The sequence below is a fragment of the Heteronotia binoei genome, chromosome 16 (assembly GCF_032191835.1).
Source record: "Heteronotia binoei isolate CCM8104 ecotype False Entrance Well chromosome 16, APGP_CSIRO_Hbin_v1, whole genome shotgun sequence".
In the NCBI taxonomy this organism is placed as follows: domain Eukaryota; kingdom Metazoa; phylum Chordata; class Lepidosauria; order Squamata; family Gekkonidae; genus Heteronotia; species Heteronotia binoei.
The window spans coordinates 59,749,399-59,770,692 of NC_083238.1; the positions used below are offsets into that span (position 1 = coordinate 59,749,399).

The following is a 21,294-nucleotide window of genomic DNA, read 5'->3' on the forward strand; positions in this document are numbered from 1 at the left end:
ACAGGACTTACTCTCAGGAAATTCCATTTAATGGAAGATTGGCAAAACAGAAAGTTTCAATTGTATCGTAGCTCACAGCCTAAAAATCTTGATTCATTGTTCAGGATGTTCTGCTCCGTCTCAAAACAGCATGGGAAGTAAAAGGAATATGGAAGCCACAGCTTTTGAAACATGAATGTCTGTTTCACTGACGAAAATCTTGACGGCAGCCCAAAAACATTTCCTCATATATGTCTGGATTCCAAGTTCCAGTGTCAAAGCATTCAAGCATCCAAAGATAAGGCTGATCAGTAAAAATAAGAAACCTCAAGATATCCATTTAAAAAAAAAAAAATCACTAAATTCAGAACTTCTTTCTTTAGAAGTGTGGCCAAAAGTCTGGTTCTTAACTTCTAAATGTGAAGTGCTCCGGTTTATGATCATGAGAACTTCTATAGGTGTTGAAGCCTATGGGACAAAACACAGCTATATAAAACACAGGGAAATACACTTCTCATACAATCCAGTATCTTATATCACGGTGAACTTTATGCGTATTGTACAACAGTAAATGTGAAGTTATATGCAACTACTCTATTACTCTATTAATACAAAACGTTCAAATCCTATATCTCCACCAGTAACAAAGTACTGGTAAATTATTCAATCCACATCTCATTAAACAAGTCCACTCTACAAAACAAAAGTCCTTCAGAGTGCTCAAGGAATTATTTAACAAGACAAAAAAACTCTGGAAGACAATAAAACCCTTAGAAAGATGCTGAAGTCTCTTGCTCCCGGGTCCCTTGCCCGACGACCATTTCCACCAGAAGTAAGGGGTTGGGATATCCTTCAATTCCCACCAATACTTTATACAGAACGGTAAAGCCTTCCACAGCTGCACAAGTGGTCACTCTGACCTACAGTTTAAGAATCTGACAAGCCCAAGTAATTGCATATAACTTTACCTTTACTGTTGTAAATACATATAAAGTTCACTGTGATATAAGACAGGGGTGGCCAACGGTAGCTCTCCAGATGTTTCTTGCCTACAACTCCCATCAGCCCCAGCCAGCATGACTAATGGCTGGGGCTGATGGGAGTTGTAGGCAAAAAAAAAAAATCTGGAGAGCTACCGTTGGCCACCCCTGATACAAGATATTGAATTGTATGAGGAGTGCATTTTCCTGTTTTATATAGCTGTGAACTGTCTTAATACAGGAGCACAATGGAACCAATTGTTTGCCCAGGCATATCGCTATGTTCAAGTCTAATTACCTAATGGAAAAAAATCCCAGATGGGATCCCAATGTTAAGTTGTGCAAATGGAAGGGAGAGGGGGGGTGCGTGCATAAGCGTGATTTTCCCCAACTCCTCCCTCTCATTGCAGGTTCTCTAACTGCCCCTCAAGTTATTTCTGGGGACGGAGAGGGACGTTCCATTTTGTTAACACAAACGCCTTCCGTCCACTGAAATTATCATTGGGACCCAAGCTTCTGCCACAATATCCTACAATATTTTTTTGAAAACATTTAAAACATTTTGGCCATAAATAGAAAACCGGTATCTCCAATTTCTAGCACATGCTGCATGTATTACTTTTTTACAGTGATGTGTACCGATCAAACAGTGCGGAAGCAAGCATACACATTTTTCAGATGCTTACATCAAACAGGTGCGTGTGCCAGAGATTGTTTCGCGGGCCTTTATCACGTGAACAAGCAGTACCAAACACACGTCTTAGCACTTTTCTCCTCTTTAAAAACGGATTTGGCTTATAAAAGCAGACTATAAAAATGCTCAAATAAACAGATTTCCTGCTGTGTACGGTTTGAAGCAGCCCTTAAAGCAGGGGTGTCAAACATGTCCTCCGGGGGCCGAATCAGGCCCCCATGCAACTGGCTGTCATCTGCTTCCTTCTCCCTCTCTCTTGCTTCCTTCTCCATCTCAGCTTGCTTTGCTAGGCTTGCTCAATCGCACAGGAGCTACAGAGCAAAGCCTCTATTTCTCCACTGGCTGAGGCTCCTCCCTTGGGGAGGAAGGAGGGGAGGCAGAGCTTGTTTTTCCAGGCTCTCTCAATCGCACAGCAGAGTTACTGAACCAAGCCTCTCTTCCTTCTATTGGTAGAGGCTCCCCCCCCTCCAGTCCCCTGGGGAAGGAAGGAAAGAGCCAGAGCTTCCTTTGCCCAGCTCCCTGGATCCCATGGGAGAGATACAAAGAAAGCACCTTTAAGACCAACAAGTGCTAACGTTTTAAGCATGTTTTAAGTTTTTAAAAAATATATATTTAATTGTGTTTGTCTGTATCCTTTATAAAGTTTATATCTCTGCTCCTTAATCTCAAATAAGTACACACATGGCCCGGCCTGACATGGCTCGGCCCAACCCGACATGGCCCGGCCCAACAAGGTCTCATTTATGTCAGGTTTGGCCCTCATAACAAATGAGTTCGACACCCTTGCCTTAAAGAGTCTAAATTTTATCTCATGTCCTTTCTTTTGCCCCTTTCATAAAAATCTGTCATGAAGATTTCGCTGTCGTGAACATTTTCCCCTTTATAGTCTCAAGAGAACTTTCGTTCACAGACTTCAAACACAACACTCCAAAGTCAATAAGAATTTTCAGTTGACAATGGCCTCACGCATATCTTGGTTGGAGCCTCTGTAACTGGAGTATCTTTATCGAGTTACATAGACATCATTAAGTAATGATCTATGCAGGCCTCAGATTCAGCAGGAGCTCACAGGAGCACAGCTCCTGAACCTTTCTGAGGGTTCCCCCTCTTCCTCCCCACCTACCTACCTTGTCCATTGAACAGTAGGTGCAGCTGCATAACAATCCCTGGACTAGGAGAGCGGGCAGCCAGCCAGCCACCAGGGGCTTTGCCACGCCCCCAGCAGCCTTCATTAACCCCTGGAGAAGCCTGCACCGCCCTTTCTCCACTTATGTGATTTTGGGCAGTGGGTGGCCTGCTGGCCTTTTGACTGGAGGGGGCGGCCCAGGAGAGTCCCAGGCGAGTGAGGCCTGCTTGGGCTGGCTGGATCTCAAGCAGGCCTCTCTCGTCCAGGGCTCACCTTTCTTGTGTTGGGTTGTTTTTGACTGGTGGGGGGTATATGCTAATGACATGCTAATGAGCTCCACCACCTATTTTTCTACAAAACGACCCCTGGATCTATGTAATGATAACTGGACACTGCAGATAGAGGGAGAGAGATTAACATTTGTGGCACAAGTTGTCATGCCAAACTGCAAAGACAAAAAGAGCCAGAATCCAGAAGCACCTTAAAGACTAACAAAATTTGTGGCAGGGGATGAACTAGTGTGAGTCACTGCTCACTTCCTCAGATACAAAGACAAAAAAAATCACCCAGGTGTGAATTAAATATTGAGTGGAAAATTTTTTGAAAAGATGCTTATAATGGGATCAGGAGAGTTGATGACAAGTATTAGACGGATATCGACACTGGGCAATATTCTTGTGGAAATCCTGTCACTCTCACACACAAATCCTACACTTGTTACACATGGTTTAGTTTGACACCACTAGTTCTACAGATTCTCTAAAACCTTCAGAACCATGAACGAATCTTCATCACAAATTTTGAAAAGGATATACTTTGTTCCCAGGGACAATCCCCTCTGTGACAAATCACCAGGGGTGGAATTCTAGCAGGAGCTCCTTTGCATATTAGGCCACACCCCCTTGATGTAGCCAATTCTCCAAAAGCTTACAAAAAAGACCCTTGTGAGCTCTTGGAGGATTGGCTACATCAGGGGTGTGTGGCCTAATAGGCAAAGGAGCTCCTGCTAGAATTCCACCCCTGCAGATCACTCAGATTATCCAACAACTGGAAAAAGTTGTTCGCATCCATCACAAACAGCCTCTGCACATTTTTACTTGTGAGAACAGCAGCAGTAAACCAGTGAGGAGAGTTAAGAAAACACCTTTCTGTGATCTTTTTTCCAGATACAGGAATTCACCCTACCCCTATCTACATGAAAATAGGTCCTATCGGAATTAGTATTGTAAGGCTCTAACTTATCCCACTAGTCTACAACATCCAAGTGACTCCAGCAATGGTACTTCTGTTCAAGTGAACAACTCAACATGCCTAGACATTGGAGGGGTGTGTGTGCCACAATCACTCTAAGTGTGTATATATCTCCTTGAATGGGATGCCTCTCTTTGTCTTAATCTAGGATGGCCCTCTAACCCCTCCCTCTCTCTCTTCACATGGCCTTCCATGGAGACACATATCTCTCTAGGTTTCTCTAGTAGATACAATGCCCCCATTCTCCCACACACATGATGCTGGACAAACTTACCATTTGTGATAGGGAAAGTGCTCTTTAGATTAGATTTCTTTTCTCTTTCCTCTCAATTGCAAACCGAATGTGAATTGGATCTACTTTAATAAATGTAAGTTTACCTTTTTTTTGCAATCTACTTCTTGGGAAGTATCACAGTTTTTTGACAGGGAAAACTCTGCCATATTAACCAAATATCCCAATAGTTTCCTACGCTTTGCTCAGAAATCCTGCCTACATACGCAGAGGGGAAAAGGATTTCTGTATCCGCAAAAACTTGAGAACTCAATGTGAGCATTTTGTAAGTGCCCCAGCTGCCTAACGGATAAACGATGCAGCTGTGTTCCTGCCTCGATGCGTAGGAGGGAACGGGTATCCCAAATAAATCCAGTAGCCAAGGAAAAGAAAAAGAAATACTTCAGGTACTGCGAGTGCTTCTGATTAAACGAGGCTGTTGCACAAAGAAAACAGAAATGACGCGGGCTTAGCATTCAAGTAGAAACGAGGAATACAAATAAGCGTGTTTACTTTCTGTCCATGTCCGAAGCAGCAGTGTAGTGTAAAGCTGTTCGTCCCCAATCATCTGTTTCATTAATATTGGCCCCCGTGGTCACCAGCGTCTCCATGCATTGGAAATGACAGTTTGCAGCTGCGTAGTGCAAAGGTGTCCTGGAAAATAAATAGAAACATACTAGCTGGGCTACGGCTCGAGGAGCGACATGCGTCACGCTAACTGTGCCTGACAGCAACATTACTATCGGGGGAGCTCATTTCGAGGTAACAAAAGCAGCTCTTGAATTGCATGCAAAACATATTCGCCCTAGCGCACTGGGGATTAGCAATAGGCAAACAGGAAATGCAAAGGACAGAGAGCGAGATAATAGAAAATAGAAGGGGAGAAAGGATGTGGAATATCGGCCCACAATGTCAGCGGCATGAAAAACATTACGATTTACTGAAACGAGAAGCGCCACGCTAGAAGTTCCCCCTAGTTGTTGCTCTCGTAACGGTCAGGAGGAATAGGGATAAAAATTCTTCACCCCTCGCTCAAGGCCTATCCTTGAATAGTGTTTGAAGGCTGCAGCTAGTGCAGAATACTGCCGGCAGACTGCTGATCGAGGCCAGTTATCAGGAGCATGCGACCCCTGGTATTACAGCAATCACACTGGCTACAAATCATTCACCAGCCTTATATGGCCGAGGACCTATCTACGGGACCGCCTTTCCCCATATGTTTCCCAGAGAGCACTGCGTTTGGGAACTTAAAATCTGTTGTCCATCCCCGGATCAAGGGAGGCTAGACTAGGCTCTATATGGGCCAGGGCCTTCTCAGTGGCAGCACCAATGCTGTGGAATGCTCTCCCTGAGGCCATAGGAGCCCTGCAGGACCTCTCCCAATTCCACAGGGCTTGTAAAACCAAACTTTTAAAACAGGCCTATAGTAACTAGTGGGAGAAGGCTGCCGCTTCTATGCTGCTGGGCAATTCCACCAGAAGGACCACCAACAGATAAAGAGAAGATCTAATATAATCTGATCCACCTATGCTTTAAGATTCTGTATAGCACCAATATCTTGTCTTAAATTGTAAATTGTCTACATTTTATCATTTTATACTTGTAATTGAGATTTTGGTTTTATTATGACTGTTAGCCGCCCTGAGTCTGTTTTGGAATGGGTGAGATATAAATAGGTTGAATAAATAAATAAATAAATTTCAAGGTGCCGATTTTGACCTATAAAGGCTTATGTGGCTTGGAGCAGCCTTATCTGAAGGACCAACCATAATGCTGGGAATAAAGATCGCAGGGAGTGGCCCTCTTGTTTGATGGGGACACAAGAGAGGGCCTTTTCAGTGGCAGCCCCATGATTACGGAACAACCTCCCCAGAAAGGTGTGCCTGGCCCCCCTCAGTTTTGACCATTTGATCTTTAGGAGGTAGCTTTGTTTAGGACTGTATTTGGTTATATTTACTAGCAGCCCCGAATAGTGCTTTTAAATTTTGGTTTATGTTTTTAATGTATTTGATCAGGTTTTAATCTATGTTTGTAAGCCGACTCGAGCTCCATAAGGAAGAAAGGCGGCAAAATATATAATTTAAATACATAAAATACAGACCACACTGAGAGAGGGGAGAAGGGGTAAGAAGCACCAGTTTTTATCAGGTTTGTAAGCTGACGAGACCATAAGGAAGAAAGGCAGCTATATACATATATATGTGTGTGTGTGTGTGTGTTTATGCAAATAAATAAATAAAATACAGCCCACGCCAAGAGTGGAGAGCAATGCTCCCTCTAAGCTGTGGAGTCTTGTGAGCAAAAAATCTACTTTGTGAGTGACTGGCATTAAAGTTGTGAGCTGCTACATAAATTAGTTTGATCTGGGACCATTTTTCATAAGAACATAAGAGAAGCCATGTTGGATCAGGCCAATGGCCCATCCAGTCCAACACTCTGTGTCGTAAGAACATAAGAGGGACGGTGGCTCAGTGGTAGAGCATCTGCTTGGCAAGCAGAAGGTCCCAGGTTCAATCCCTGGCATCTCCAACTAAAAAGGGTCCAGGCAAGTAGGTGTGAAAACCTCAGCTTGAGACCCTGGAGAGCTGCTGCCAGTCTGAGAAGACAATACTGACTTTGATGGACCGAAGGTCTGATTCAGTATAAGGCAGCTTCATATGTTCATATGTTCAAGAGGAGCCATACTGGATCAGGTCAATGGCCCATCCAGTCCAACACTCTGTCAACATAAGAACGTAAGAGGAGCCATGTTGGATCAGGCCAATGGCCCATCCAGTCCAACACTCTGTGTTACATAAGAACATAAGAGAAGCTATGTTGGATCAGGCCAATGGCCCATCCAGTCCAACACTCTGTGTCATAAGAACATAAGAGGAGCCATGTTGGATCAGGCCAATGGCCCATCCAGTCCAACACTCTGTGTCACAGTGGCCAAACAAACCCAGGTGCCTCAGCTAAAATAAAAATGTGTGAACCGGAGACCAAAAAACTGTGAACTAGCTCACACTAACTCAGTTTAGAGGGAACACTGGTGGGGAGAAGGGGTAAGATGCACCAGTTTTAGAACACCCCTGGAGAATCCACATATGGGACTATTATTTCTTAGCTATCTATTTGGAAAACTGTATATGCAGGCTTTCCAGGGAACTTGTCTGAAACAGCTTACAAGTGAAGCATAATCAAATAATTGAGAACAGCCCCCAAATAATTAAAATTAATTATACAAAGGCTATGAAGACTATTAATTTTGATTAATCAGACTCTGAGGGACCAATGAGAAGACGTGTTGTCAGAGGTAGAGCATCTGCTTGGCATGCAGAAGGTCCCAGTCCAATCCCCACGATCTCCAGCTTCAAGGATCAGAGCATAGGTGATGGGAAGGGCCTCTGTATGAGACCTTGGAGAGCCTCTGCCAGTTTGAGCAGACAATACCAACACTGGTTGTTGTAGATTTTTTGGGCTGTGTGGCTGTGGCCTTGGCATTGTGAGACCTGACATTTCACCAGCAACTGTGACTGGCATCCTCAGACGTGTAACCCAAAAAAGTGGATTTCTCTCTGGGTCAAATTGAGAAGAAGTTGGGAAGAATAAAAGAACGTGAAAGACACTGCAGACTTGGCCAACCTGAAAAGTCAGCAGTGGCTGAACGTAGCCTAACTCTAACAGGACACAGTATCTTATTCCAGGACACTGTAATGTTGGACAACACATCCAATTACCATGTCAGATTACACAGGGAAGCCATTGAAATCCATAAACATAAACACAATTTCAACAGGAAAGTTTAAAAATGAATAGGGCATGGCTTCCAGTCCTAGAAAAACACAAAATGCCCTACAGCTTACAACAGCACTACAGATAAAATTAGAATTTCAACAGCCAATCCATTTACAAAAGAACCCCCTCCAGTAAGCTCCTCCATTAAGTATGTCACAGCCCAGGAAGCTCCCACAAGATAATGACTCAGCCCTACCCCTCCTGCCTGAGTAGATATAAATTACCTGCCTACCATCTTCTTCTCACTTTGACCCAGAGAGAACTCCAGTTTTCTGGGTTACAAATCTGAGGATGCCAGTCACAGTTGCTGGCGAAACATCAGATCTCACAATGTCAAGACCACAGTCACACAGCCTGGAAAATCCACAACCAACGGACTTCAGCTGTGAAAGCCTTCGATAACATATAATACCAATACTGATAGACTTCTGCTCCAGATGTTTATCCAATCCCCTCTTGAAGCTGTCTATGCTTGTAGCCGCCACCACCTCCTGCAGCAGGGAATTCCGCATATTAATTCAACAGGATGCAGCAGGAAAGAAGAGGCAGGCAAGTTCAGTTCCATCGGCAGAGCTCCACTGACAGCAGTCCAACTCCTTTTCGAGTTGTCTCTCTATTCTGTTCCAGATTTGAGCAAAACAGATTCATTTTATGGGCTCCAGGAATCAGCTGTCTTCATTGTCTGGTCAATAGTAACCACAGACGCTGTTTATCCTATTGCAGGCGCACAATTCTGAGAATGACATAGACTTTTTTTTTTACCATTTCACCAATGACATACCTTCCATATTTGTCTTTTTTATTGGAATCCGCTCCACTGCTCTGCAACAGCTTCACGCAATCAACATTACTGAAAAGACAAGGAAAAACATGGACACCTGAGCCAAATAAAACTGTCTCTCCACAGCGACGGAAACACAGTTCTTTTACTGTTCTTTTTTTTCCAGCTTGTAAACATCTCTGCTTCACATGCAGAGCTCCTAGAAATCAACAGCTGTAATCCTACTAGTCTCTTTTACAATATACACAAAAATTTGTGCCCGCACACCATGGCTCTCGCACTGCATTGGAGATTCTTCCAGTTTCAGAAGCAAGAGCTTACAAAAAGAGCCTTGTAAGCTCTTGGAGGATTGGCTACATCACAGGGGTGTGGCCTAAGATGCAAAGGAGCTCCTGCTAGAATTCCACCCCTGGAGCCAACTATGAGGTTGTGGGCCCATGTGGATCAGAAGGCAACGGTGAGGAGGGGGACGAGGACAAAATTTCCCCTTCTGCCTCTTTTTTCAGCTCAGAAGAGGGAAAAGGGAGAGATTTCATTGCTTTCCCCTTCCTGATTGCACACACTTGACCATCATGCAGGGCTTTTTTTCTGGGGGAACCCAGAGGAGCGGAGTTCCAGAACCTCCTCCTGGAAACAGAATTCTCAAAAAATGTTTAAAAGTTCATGAGAGGCATCTGTGGCTTTCTCCTTCATTTAGGGTTGCAAAGCCCCCCGCAGCCTCTAGTACAATAGAATTTTCCTTCCAAACTGCAAGAGTGTCCGGGAAAACCACAGAGTTTTCCCAGACACTCCTAGAGTGGCTGGCGTGCAACGTCGTTGGCACAGCGTGCAATGGCGCTGGCACGTTGCTGGCAAGTGACGTCATCACATCAGTGCCGGCGGATTGCGCCAGTGACATCGGGGGAGGATGCCCCCAATGGCCCAATGTGGGCCAGCGGGTTGAGAACCTCCAGGGCGGGAGAACCCCCGCCCGACCCGGAAACTTGGCAGCCCTACCTTCATTTCCCCTTTGAGAGTTCTGGCACCTCTTTTTCCAGAAAAAGAAAAGCCTGTCTGCATGACCGCTTTTCTAACGGCACAAAGTTGATGCAGAAGAATTTCCTGGCCTTAATTTGCTAAAGAATCTTGCTATGAATCGGAAGGAACAGATGAGATTCAGTTTATTCTTCTCATTGATTCCTCCAGTCTCTCAGGCAATCAGAACTTTACCAACTCCCTATTTGGCTTCCTCTAACACATGCACACTTAAAAAAACAATTTCCGTAAGTTCTAGAAGGGGTAATTGTTAAAAAGCTACCTTTTGGACACAAGGGCAAATCATAGTGTAACAGAAAGAAGTGATGTTGCTGCAGGAAGAACTCTAAGGTGAAGGCACATTTTTGGTTCTGCCCAGTAACTTGGTTTCAGGGATTATTTCACAACTGACCTACATTAATTTGGACTTGGAGGGTGTTGTCCATACTCACTTCAACTGAGGTAACTGCTCTAGTGTAAGCATCTGAAATAATTTGCATGGACAAAGCATCCGGACCCTACCCAGTGGACTCTTTCAAAATACCTCACAAAAAGAGTCCAAAAAATAATTCTAGAGGTTGTTGTGTGTTCTATTAATTGTAAATGCTGACTAGCTGGAAATGTGTTATGTGACAGACAGGGTTTCTTAACACAAAAATCAGTAAATTCAGAATTTCAGGGTGGCAAGCACCACTTTGTCCTCTCTGGCGGACCCCCACAGTTACAACATGGCAGCAGTTTAAGAACAACCATCGCTGTTTCCAGCTGAGGGGAAATTTCACACTTTATTAAGAAGCAGCAGGCGGGACTTGCCCTTACTACACTATGCTGAAGTGTAACTCGCTTTTTGTGAGGAAAGGCAGTCTAGAAGTATTTTAAGAAACGTTTTAATCAGCGCCATATTTGTGGGCTGCCTGCAGCACGGGCCAAAAGTCAGAGGAAAGATACGTTTTCATATTAGATCTCACATGTTTTGATTTAGGATTGGCTGATCGGGCCAATTTATTAAGTTGGAGTGGGCGCACCCAAACGGTTTAAAAGACAGGATTGGACAGAGAGGGTTTCTACCCGGCATTGTATGACTCTTTGGGACTACCATGGCTGAAAAGGAATGGTCGGATGAGGTAAAAAAAACAACAACTATCCAGAAGAGCAGAGCAGACACATCTGTTCAATATTAACACTGAGCATAATGCCTGTCTTTCAAGTCCAGTAGTGCCTTAGAACATACATGAACATATATGAAGCTGCCTTCTACTGAATCAGACCCTCAGTCCATCAAAGTCAGTATTGTCTACTCAGACTGGCAGCGGCTCTCCAGGGTCTCAAGCTGAGGTTTTTCATGCCTCCTTGCCTGGGCCCTTTTTAGTTGTAGATGCCGGGGATTGAACCTGGGGACCTTCTGCTTACCAAGCAGATGCTTTACCACTGAGCCACCATCCCTCCCCATGAACATATGAAGCTGCCTTCTACTGAATCAGACCCTGGGTCCATCAAAGTCAGTATTGTCTACTCAGACTGGCAGCGGCTCTCCAGGGTCTCAAGCTGAGGTTTTTCACGCCTATTTGCCTGGACTCTTTTTAGTTGGAGATACCAGGGATTGAACCTGAGACCTTCTGCTTACCAAGCAGATGCTCTGCCACTGAGCCACCATCCCTCCCTAAAGTCAGTATTTTCTACTCAGACTGGCAGCGGCTCTCCAGAGTCTCAAGCTGAGGTTTTTCATGCCTCCTTGCCTGGACCCTTTTTAGTTGGGAGATGCTGCGGACAGCTTGGGACAACTTACCAAGCAGGTGCTCTACCACTGAGCCACCACCCCTCCCTAAAGTCAGTCTTGTCTACTCAGACTGGCAGTGGCTCTCCAGGGTCTCAAGCTGAGGTTTTTTGTGCCTATTTGCCCGGACCCTTTTTAGTTGGAGATACCGGGGATTGAACTTGGGACCTTCTGCTTACCCAGCAGATGCTCTAACACTGAGCCACCGTCCCTCCCTACCCCCACACTTACAACATGGCAGCAGTTTAAGGACAACCATTGTTGTTTTCAGCTGAGGGGAAATTTCACACTTTACTGAGAAGCAGCAGACGGGACTCGCCCTTGCTACACCGTGCTGAAGTGTAGCTCATTTTTTGTGAGGAAAGGGAGTCTAGAAGTATTTTAAGAAACGTTTTAATTAATGTTTTAATACCCACCCTCCCCGATATCTTGTCCACCCCAACGGCACTACTGGACTTGAATCGAGCTGTTCTACAGCACACGAACACGGCTACCCTGTTAAAATGTCCGTCACACAAACAGAACACAAATTATGTCAGTCTTTAAGGTGCTGCTAAGCTCTTACTCTTTTCTTCTACCCACAGCACTTGAGTGTGCACACCACAGACCTCGGAAACACAAGTTATTCAGTTGCTTTGCTGGTCTTTATTTAGAACGAATTCTTCTGCGGATAGACCACAGAACCGAATCGCATACAACCCCGCCATTTACGGTCTCAAAATTACTCACCCTCCGGCAGCGGCCGCGTGGAGGCAGGTCCTTCCAAATTTATCTGGGGTGTCTATTTCAAAGCCTGCAGACAGCACGTGCTCATTACTAAACAAGGACACTACGCTATACTTTTGTCCTAGTTAAGCCGCAAGAAACATTGCAGAGACAGAAAAATTAGTTAGTCGAGGAAAAAAAACTCAAACAAACAGAAGGAAGACATTACTGTAGTCGGACAAGAGGGTCGTCATGGAAACAGAGAGGGGCTGCTCAAGCTGGCAAGCGACATAAAGAAGACCGGGAAAGGCCAAAAAGAATCTATTTTCACATTTGGTCTCATGCTATATAACTACGTAAATCATGCGGCAGGCATTTATGAGACAGATTGCTATCGAGAGAGAGCCGTGACAGTGGGGCGTGAAGGCAGAAAATGCGGGCGAGGAGAACAAGGAGGCGAGATTACCTCAGCATGCAGCGGATGGGATTTTTATTTATTGATAACGTTTTGAGCCGGAGAAAGAAAGAAGGACTTTTGAGGAAAATGCAAATGGTTTTTTTTTTTTTTTTACAAAAGGGAATAAAACACACTGTGGCAAGAACACGGCAAGCTTCACAGCGAAGGGTGGGTTGGGTGCTCTGTGAGAAATGGCAGGAATGAGGAAAATGGATATGGTGCTTTCCCCGAGGGTTAGTACAGATGACACATTTTCAGAGATGCAGAAACACTCCTGCCTAGAGATATGAAGGCCTGGAAAAAAACTGAAAAAATTCAGAAAAAAAACCATGGGGTTTTTTCCGTTTTTTTTTTCTGAAACCTTTTCCCCCCCCCAAAAAATTGGAAAAATTGAAAGAAGAAAAATTCTGCCTGCCTTTTATGTATGATGTATTTGTGTACTTTGTCTTTGCGAAGTCACATTTCCCCAGAAGTACCTGCTAAAATGAGAAACGGTCTCCTCCCTAGCAATGGTCATTTTGTAGAAAAATAGGTGGCGGAGCTCATTAGCATATGCTGCCCCTCCAAAAGCAACCCGATGCAAAAAAGGAGAGCCCCAGGCGAGTGAGGCCTGCTTGGGCTGGCTAGAGATCCAGCCAGCCCAAGCGGACCTCACTGTCCTGGGGCTCTCCTGGGCCGCCACCCCCCAGTCAAAAGGCCAGCAAGTCACCCGCTGCCCAGAATCACAGAAGAAGTGGAGAAAGGGTGGCATGGGTTTCTCCAGGGGTTAAGGAGGGCTGCTGGGGGTGTGGCAAAGCCCCTGGTGGCTGGCTGGCTGCCCGTTCTCCTAATCCAGGGATTGTTATGCAGCTGCACCTGCTATTCAATGGACAAGGAAGGCAGGTGGGGAAGAAGAGGGGGAACCATCGGAAAGGTTCAGGAGCTGTGCTCCTGTGAGCTCCTGCTGAATCCAAGGCCTGCACCCTAGTACCTCAACCTACTGTGTTAGTAAGAGAATGATTTTATGCGACTGTCCCTGGCATCTACTGGACACAGAGAGTGGTTCACTGGTAGAGCCTCTGCTTGGCATGCAGACGGTCCCAGGTTCAATCCCCGGCATCTCCAGTTAAAGGATCTGGCAGAGGTTGATGGGAAAGACCTCAGCCTGAGACCCTAGAGAGCTATTACCAGTCTGAGTAGACAAAACTGACTTAGAGGAAACAGGTTTGTTTTCGTGCAAGGCAGAGTCATGCGTTCCAACATCAGAGCCCCACACAAAAGTCTGTAAAGATATGTTAGATTAAACCAACCACTCTGTATTTAGCAACAGCATGCATACATGATGTTTCCAACAGGGGGCGTAGCCAGGATTTTAAAAGCTATGGGGCACCCTTTCCCATACACTGTAGGGCTGGCCGATTCCCGGAAGCTTTCTGGGGTAGGGGCAAAAGCTGGAGGCTCTGAAAGTGGCCAAATCGAAGCAGCGAACCCTAAAACTTCGGAGTCGAGAAGGGAATACACCTTGCGTGCCAGCAGGGGGGATTCCTTCCGCCTCCTTCTCCCCAACCCTGGCACTTTGCAGCCAGCAGCTCCATCCATCCCCATCTCCCTGGCCCATTCCACGTGGCTTCTTCCACCTCCATCCTTTCTGCCTGCTGCTTTTGCTGCTACGGTGCCCTGTGCCCTGCTCAGATCTCCTGGCTGATGACACTTCCCAGAGCAGCCATGGCAAAAAGAGGGGCAGGGAGCAGGTTGCACCCCTGAGAGCCCCCTGGAAGTCAGCCCCCCCCCCCAGCCTGGTCATCAGGGGGCAGTGCCCTCACAGCCCCTCCATAGCTAGCGGCTTGTTTCTAATATATTTCTAAACACGCAAGATTTTCCACCCCTCTATGGGAGAGCACTATGGGGGCAATTATTTTTTTCAGAGCACAGTGACTGTTTCGACACTGCAGGGTAGCAGAAACGAGGGTTACCAATCCCCAGGTGGGGCGGGAGATCCGCTGGTTTGGAGGCCCTTCCCCGGCTTCAGGGTCATCAGACAGCGGGGGGGGGGGGGAATGTCTGCCGGGCACTCATTATTCCCTATGGCATCCGATTCCCATAGGGGATAATGGAGAATTGATCTGAGGGTATCTGGGGCTCTTGGGGGGCTGTGTTTTGAGGTAAAGGCACCACATTTGCAGCATGGCATCCAACACCTTTCCTCAAAAGACTCCTCAAGTTTCAAATAGATTGGACTGCGGGGTCCAATTCGATGAGCCCCAAAGAAGGTGCCCTTCTCCTTCATTATTTCCAGTGGAGGGAAGGCATTCAAAAGGTGTGTAGTCCCTTTAAATGTGATGGCCAGCATCCCTTTGGAGTTCAGTTATGCTTGTCATACCCTTACTCCTGGCTCCACCCCATTGTCTCCTGGCTCCACCCCCAAAGTCTCCTGCTCCGCCCCCAAAGTCCCCCGATATTTCTTGAATTGGACTTGGCAACCCTAGCAGAAATACAGCCCTGCTGCTGCCGTTCAAAATCTGGAACACCCAATGACGTCTGCTGTGGACAGGGGTAATTTTCTGGGGTCATATTTGTATGCAACTACCATTCCCCAATTGAAAGTCTACGGGGTACAAACGACTTTGACAGGGCCAGTCGAACATAAGGCCTTTCGAGTCTCTCTCTTTCAGTCTGGAGTAGTGCTCCAGTTCCACAGAAATGAGTCAACCACCTTGAGGAGCGTGGAGGCACTTTGGTTCAGCCGAAGAGCATTTGAACATATGAAGATATGAAGCTGCCTTCTACTGAATCAGACCCTCAGTCCATCGAAGTCAGTCTTGTCTACTCAGACTGGCAGCAGCTCTCCAGGGTCTCCAGCGGAGGTTTTTCACGCCTACTTGCCTGGGCCCTTTTTAGTTGGAGATGCCAGGGATTGCACCTGGGACCTTCTGCTTACCAAGCAGATGCTCTACCACTCAGCCACCGTCCCTCCCTTATCATATGAACATATGAAGCTGCCTTCTACTGAATCAGATCCTGGGTCCATCAAAGGCAGCCTTGTCTACTCAGACAGGCAGCGGCTCTCCAGGGTCTCAAGCTGAGGTTTTTCACGCCTACTTGCCTGGACCCTTTTTAGTTGGAGATGCCGGGGATTGAACCTGGGACCTTCTGCTTACCAAGCAGATGCTCTACCACTGAGCCACACCCCCATTCATGGCTCTCCAGGGTCTCCAGCTGAGGTTTTTCACGTCTACTTGCCAGGACCCTTTTTAGTTGAAGATGCCGGGGATTGAACCTGGGACCTTCTGCTTACCAAGCAGATGCTCTACCATTGAGCCACCGTCCCTCCCCTTAGCATGCAGAAGGCCCTAGCTCAGTCTACCCAGAGCACTTCCAAGGATGGAAGTGGAGAAGGGGAGGTGTTTGATTTATGCCAATTACTCCCTCCCAGGACACACAATGTGGAAAGGCAATTGTTCTCCATTGGTGGAAACGCCTCCAGCCCATGGAAATCCCCCCCCCGGCAGACCCAAGCTGTTCATTCTGGGAAAATCTTCAAATGCAAGACTCATTCTCTGTGGGGAGCAGGAACTGGGAGAAACCACTCTGCATGTTTGAAGCGTCAACAGAACAGAGGACATGAACAATACGAATGCCAGCAGAGGGAGCAGTGCATGCCAAGAGACAAAGGAGCCAAGCATCAGCAGCAAGCGGAATGGGGAGGTGCCTGGCTTTAAGAATAGGACACACAGGTGTGACGGGCAAAATGAAGGACCCATGAGCAGCTCATGCACCGCCTCGCGCAAGCTCCGCCGCTCTCTTTGGGATTTGCTTACCTGATGACAGAAGCTTCCGGCAGCAGTCGGCATGAGCGTTGAGGGCTGCCAGGTGTAAGGGGAACATGTCGTGGATGCCGCACCTGAAACAAAGAAGAACTTCCTGAGCGATACCGCCAAAGGAATCCGGAAGATGTCCTTCAAAGTTCAAGAAAACCTCACTTCCTGTAGAGGGAGCTATTCTTGGGGATGGTGTGAAGCACAGTGTAGTACTGGATGGGCCATTGGCCTGATCCAACATGGCTTCTCATGTTCTTATGTCTGGGGCAGCGATGCTCTCTATTCATGGTGCTTGAAGGGGGCAACAGTGGGAGGGTTTCTGGAGTTCTGGCCCTGCTGGCAGACCTCTAGATAGCACCTGGATTTGAGCCACTGTGAAGCACAGTGTAGTACTGGATGGGCCATTGGCCAACATGGCTTCTCATGTTCTTATGTCTGGGGCAGTGATGCTCTGCCTTCTTGGTGGGGGGCAACTTTGGGAGGACTTCTGGTCTTGCTGGTGGGCCTCCTGATGGTCCCTGTGTTTTGGCCACTGTGTGACACAGAGTGTTGGACTGGATGGGCCATTGGCCTGATCCAACATGGCTTCTCTTAGGTTCTTATAGACAGATTCTTATGTTCTCTTATGTCTTTATGTTCATACAAAGGTATAATTGGCCAGGACTGACAGACCATCAATAAGAATGGAAGCAGGATGGGGAAAATGATAGGAATGAACCACAGGGGAATTTAGGCCACCTGCACCAGGTGTCGCTATAGAAGAAGAAGAAGCCTGCAGATTTATACCCCGCCCTTCTCTCTGAATCAGAGTTTCAGAGCAGCTTACAATCTCCTGTATCTTCTCCCCCCACAACAGACACCCTTGTGAGGTGGGTGGGGCTGAGAGAGTTCTCACAGCAGCTGCCCTTTCAAGGACAACTTCTACAAGAGCTATGGCTAACCCAAGGCCATTCCTGCAGCTGCGAGCAGAGGAGCGGGGAATCGAACCCGGTTCTCCCAGTTAAGAGTCCACACACTTAACCACTACTATAGGGAGAGCCAAACTGGCTCTCCCTATACTAGGGTTACCAACCTACAAACTGACCTGGACATCTCCCAGGATTACAGATCTCTAGCGTGTACATCTGCTGTCTTCTTCTTCTCTCCCTCTCTCTCAAGCTGTAGTTTCTCTCTACTACGCTGAGTACAGTGGTTGATCTAGTGCTTATTTCTTCATCCCTTTAAAACAATGGTTGCCTCCATCTCCTGTCCTTTGAAGGCATTTCCTGCTAATTCCACCACAAAAATCCCTGCTGCCAGACATCCATTCTGAAGATCAAGATGCAATCTTTTTTGCTAATCTATTTTCAAATTTTCGTTCTAGGTCCCGGGCCGCTAATTTGGCTTCTGTCACGGATGTCTGCCTAAAATCTTCGAGAAGGCTTCTCGTTTCGCTGGACACTTCAGCGATTGGCCGGGGCGTTTTATTTGATCAGCGAGCAGGCCAGTGAAGCATGTAATAGAATTTCAAGTGGATAAGCCGGATCGCTGAACCCAGTTCTCTTGCTGATGCGCGATTCTACCTTAAAGCACCAAGAAAAGGATTCGATGGAAACTTTTGAAAGGATATGGCGACGAAGGTGAGAATTCTCAAAGACACTAAGAACACCCACAATAAGAAACACGATTCTGTATGATCTGTATGACCTGCCTAAATTGTATGATTTATATGATTTTGTAGACATTTGATATTTGACATTTTAGACTTATTTTAGACTTTCTGGATTCTTACAAGGTTTGAAGGTTTTTATGATCAAATATACTTTTTGAAATATTTTTTGGTGGTTTTAATAAGGATGTATTATGGTTAATGGCCTGTGGCTTGTAAATAATGGTATTCATTCATTCACCCCATTTACTATCTGAAAAATAAAATCCTTCCTTTTCAGCTGGTTGGATCCAGCCCGTCAAAAGACACAACGTGACAGCAGATAACCACATCAGGTCTGTATAAATACTGGTATGAAGGTCACACATTCACCATTAAAAACATTTAAACATTCACTATTTCAACCGCCTGTCATTTTAATCAGAAATTATCCAACGTTCCGGAGACCGAATGTGAGCAGCCACTGAATCCATGTGGTTCTATATTGCCTTCTGCAGTTCTGCTTTCTGCTAGAATATTCACAATGGCACTATACCATTATTGCAGAACTCGCACACTGCCCCCCCCACGGCAATCTCCCCCCCCCTTTACAAAAATCCATATAATTTGACAGCTACGAGCAGTGTTCAGTTTGCAACCTACCTGGCGCTATCAGCTCCACTGGTTATTAGGGTATTAATCAAAAGCTCATGCCCGTATCTCGCGGCTACATGGAGAGGGGTGTTGCCGTCCTTATCAACACAGTCTATTTCACCTCCTAGAAGTGACATTTCAAAAGACAAAAATTAATGCATGAGGATCAAGAGCCATTCAGTGGTGCGGACTTTTGTGTTACAGTCGATCTCCTCTAGTGGAACCTTGGCAACATCTCTTTCTTGCTTGACTTCCCCTAGCCTTCATAGAGCCTTCATGTTAGCTAGCTTTAATGTCCTTCCTTCTGTTGTGCTATACGGGAAGTTTAAGAAAATCCCATATTCCAACAGGTTTTTGTGTTTATGGTTCAAGGAATATAGAAAGTACTAAACACGCTCTCCTGCATTGTACATTTTACTGTGATATTCGTGCCATTTACTTAGATCCTCTTCTTCAAAATCACGAGGGACAATCTGATGGGGGTAAGACTCTCTTCTTATTGTTTACCCATAACCCTGAGATTATTGAGACTGTGGCTAAATATCTGTGCTGTGCTTCTAAAAGGAGAGGAATGTTTCAAATGTTGGGGTAATATATGTTTTCTCCCTTGCTGATTGTGCACATCTATGCTGTTATGCCAATAAAGGTTGTTGTTGTTGTTACAGTCGACTACAGTCGTGAGGAATTCATTCCTGGAATCACAAGCAGTCCATCAGACTATTTTGGAGTTAGGAAGCAATTTTCTCCAGGCCAGGGATCCTGGAGGTGGGCTTTTCCCCCAACTTCTGGGGATGGAGCAGAGGTCACTGGTAGTGGCGGCGGGGAAGTATTTGTGAATTTCCTGCACTGTGCAAGGAGTTGGACTAGATGACGCTGGAGGTCCATTCCAACTCTATGACTCTGTTACTGGGAGGCATGGATCTGCTGCCTCCCAGTCACAAAATAACCACATTTCTTGCAAAATTTAACAATGAGATGATTATGATGCTGGTGGAAATAAAAACAGGCTGCAGACTGCATTGAGTGACTGGGCTGTGGACTACAAATAAATGAAACTGCAGATTGTGAATCTATGAACAGTGAGGGGCTGTTGTATTTGTGAGGTATAGCTCTCTCTCTCTCACCAGTCCCACCAAAGCAGAAATGACCATATGCGTTATTTTTAGACTTTTCACAAAACAAAAAGGAAAAAACCCTGAAGGTTTCACTATGCAAATTGTGAATTATCCATCTTGCTGCAGCAGAAACTATTCGTCAGAGTTCATGACCCCATCTTTCCTGACAGCCTTCCAAAATATACATAATTATTTCCATGCAACTTAAGAAGGGCTTTTTAAAAAGCAGTTTTACCCTCTCTCATATAAACAGGTTACCTAGGTTTGTTAACCTCTATGATACCTTAGTCCCTCTTTAGTCAATCCAGATATCCAGAAATGTGTTTGCTTTTCTGAATTATTGCCAATTAAATTCTGGCTGCAGCTAGCAAATTCAACTCCAAAAATGCTCCCTTGTAACCAAAAGCAATATTTCTTTTGGTTTGAAAGATATTTTAGAACCAGTAATTATTTATAATGATTTATAGCCGATTCTGTAAATCTGAGTCTGCAGTTTTTGCAGAGCTTTCTCGACAAAGGTTTCGACATTTCCTATGGATTCTGCGTAGTTTAACTGGTACATAACCGCTCTGGAGGATTATCCATCTTGCTACAGCAAGGGCTGATAACAGAGCAGAGAGGCTGAGGCCTTCCTAAGAACATCGGAAGAGCCCTGCTCAATCAGGCCAGCGTTCCATCTAATCCAGCATCCTGTCTCTTACAGAGGCCAACCAATTCCTCTGGAATCGCTCTGGAGGATATTATACTGGTTCTGTTTCAGATCTAAGTAAACGAGATTATCCAACGCTTCCTTAACAGATTCATCTGCTCTTTTGTAAGAAAATATCCTACCAAAGATGGACCAAGTCATTATGGCAGATGTTGGAAGAAGTTGCCTAACAACAACTCTGTGATTGCTTCCCCTTCATTCAACCCAGAATGTTTAGAGCAGGGATGTCAAACGTGCGGCCCGTGGGCCCGATCAGGCACCTAGAAGGCTCCTATCAGGCCCGCAAGCAAGTCTGCTTCCTTCTCCCTCTCTCTTGCTTCCTTCTGCATCACAGCTTGCCTTTGCCAGGATTTCACAATCACACAGGAGCGTCAGAGCAAAGCCTCTATTTTCTCCACTGGCTGAGGCTCCTCTCTTGGGAAGGAAGGGGAGGAGGGAGAACTTGCTCTGATCCAACCACAATATTGCAAGAGGCTAATACTTGAAGCATGTTTTATTTTAGGTTTTTAAAACAATCTTTAATTGTGTTTGTCTGTGTCCTTTATAAAGTTTGTATCTTCGCTACCTGGCATTACATTTCACG

The 21,294-nt window shown here is 45.8% G+C and overlaps 1 protein-coding gene and 2 non-coding genes across 5 annotated transcripts in view; 1 reads left to right on the forward strand and 2 right to left on the reverse strand.

The window, feature by feature from the left end:
- ANKRD44 (ankyrin repeat domain 44) overlaps positions 1 to 21,294 on the reverse strand; it is a 132,654-nt gene that overhangs the window by 53,708 nt on the left and 57,652 nt on the right. For 2 of the 3 annotated variants that reach the window (XM_060257396.1, XM_060257395.1), the window contains exons 9-13: positions 18,897 to 19,011; positions 16,607 to 16,689; positions 12,377 to 12,494; positions 8,860 to 8,928; positions 4,815 to 4,955 (exon numbers count right to left, since the gene is read on the reverse strand). In XM_060257396.1, coding sequence (XP_060113379.1) covers positions 4,815 to 4,955; positions 8,860 to 8,928; positions 12,377 to 12,494; positions 16,607 to 16,689; positions 18,897 to 19,011 — 526 coding nt within the window. The remainder of the gene's footprint in view (positions 1 to 4,814; positions 4,956 to 8,859; positions 8,929 to 12,376; positions 12,495 to 16,606; positions 16,690 to 18,896; positions 19,012 to 21,294) is intronic. The other variant, XM_060257397.1, reaches the window with a different exon arrangement.
- On the forward strand, positions 6,764 to 6,830 carry TRNAA-GGC (transfer RNA alanine (anticodon GGC)). The gene has a single exon. It is a non-coding gene; the product is annotated as a tRNA-Ala (tRNA).
- Positions 15,908 to 15,979, reverse strand: TRNAT-GGU (transfer RNA threonine (anticodon GGU)). Its single transcript has one exon. It is a non-coding gene; the product is annotated as a tRNA-Thr (tRNA).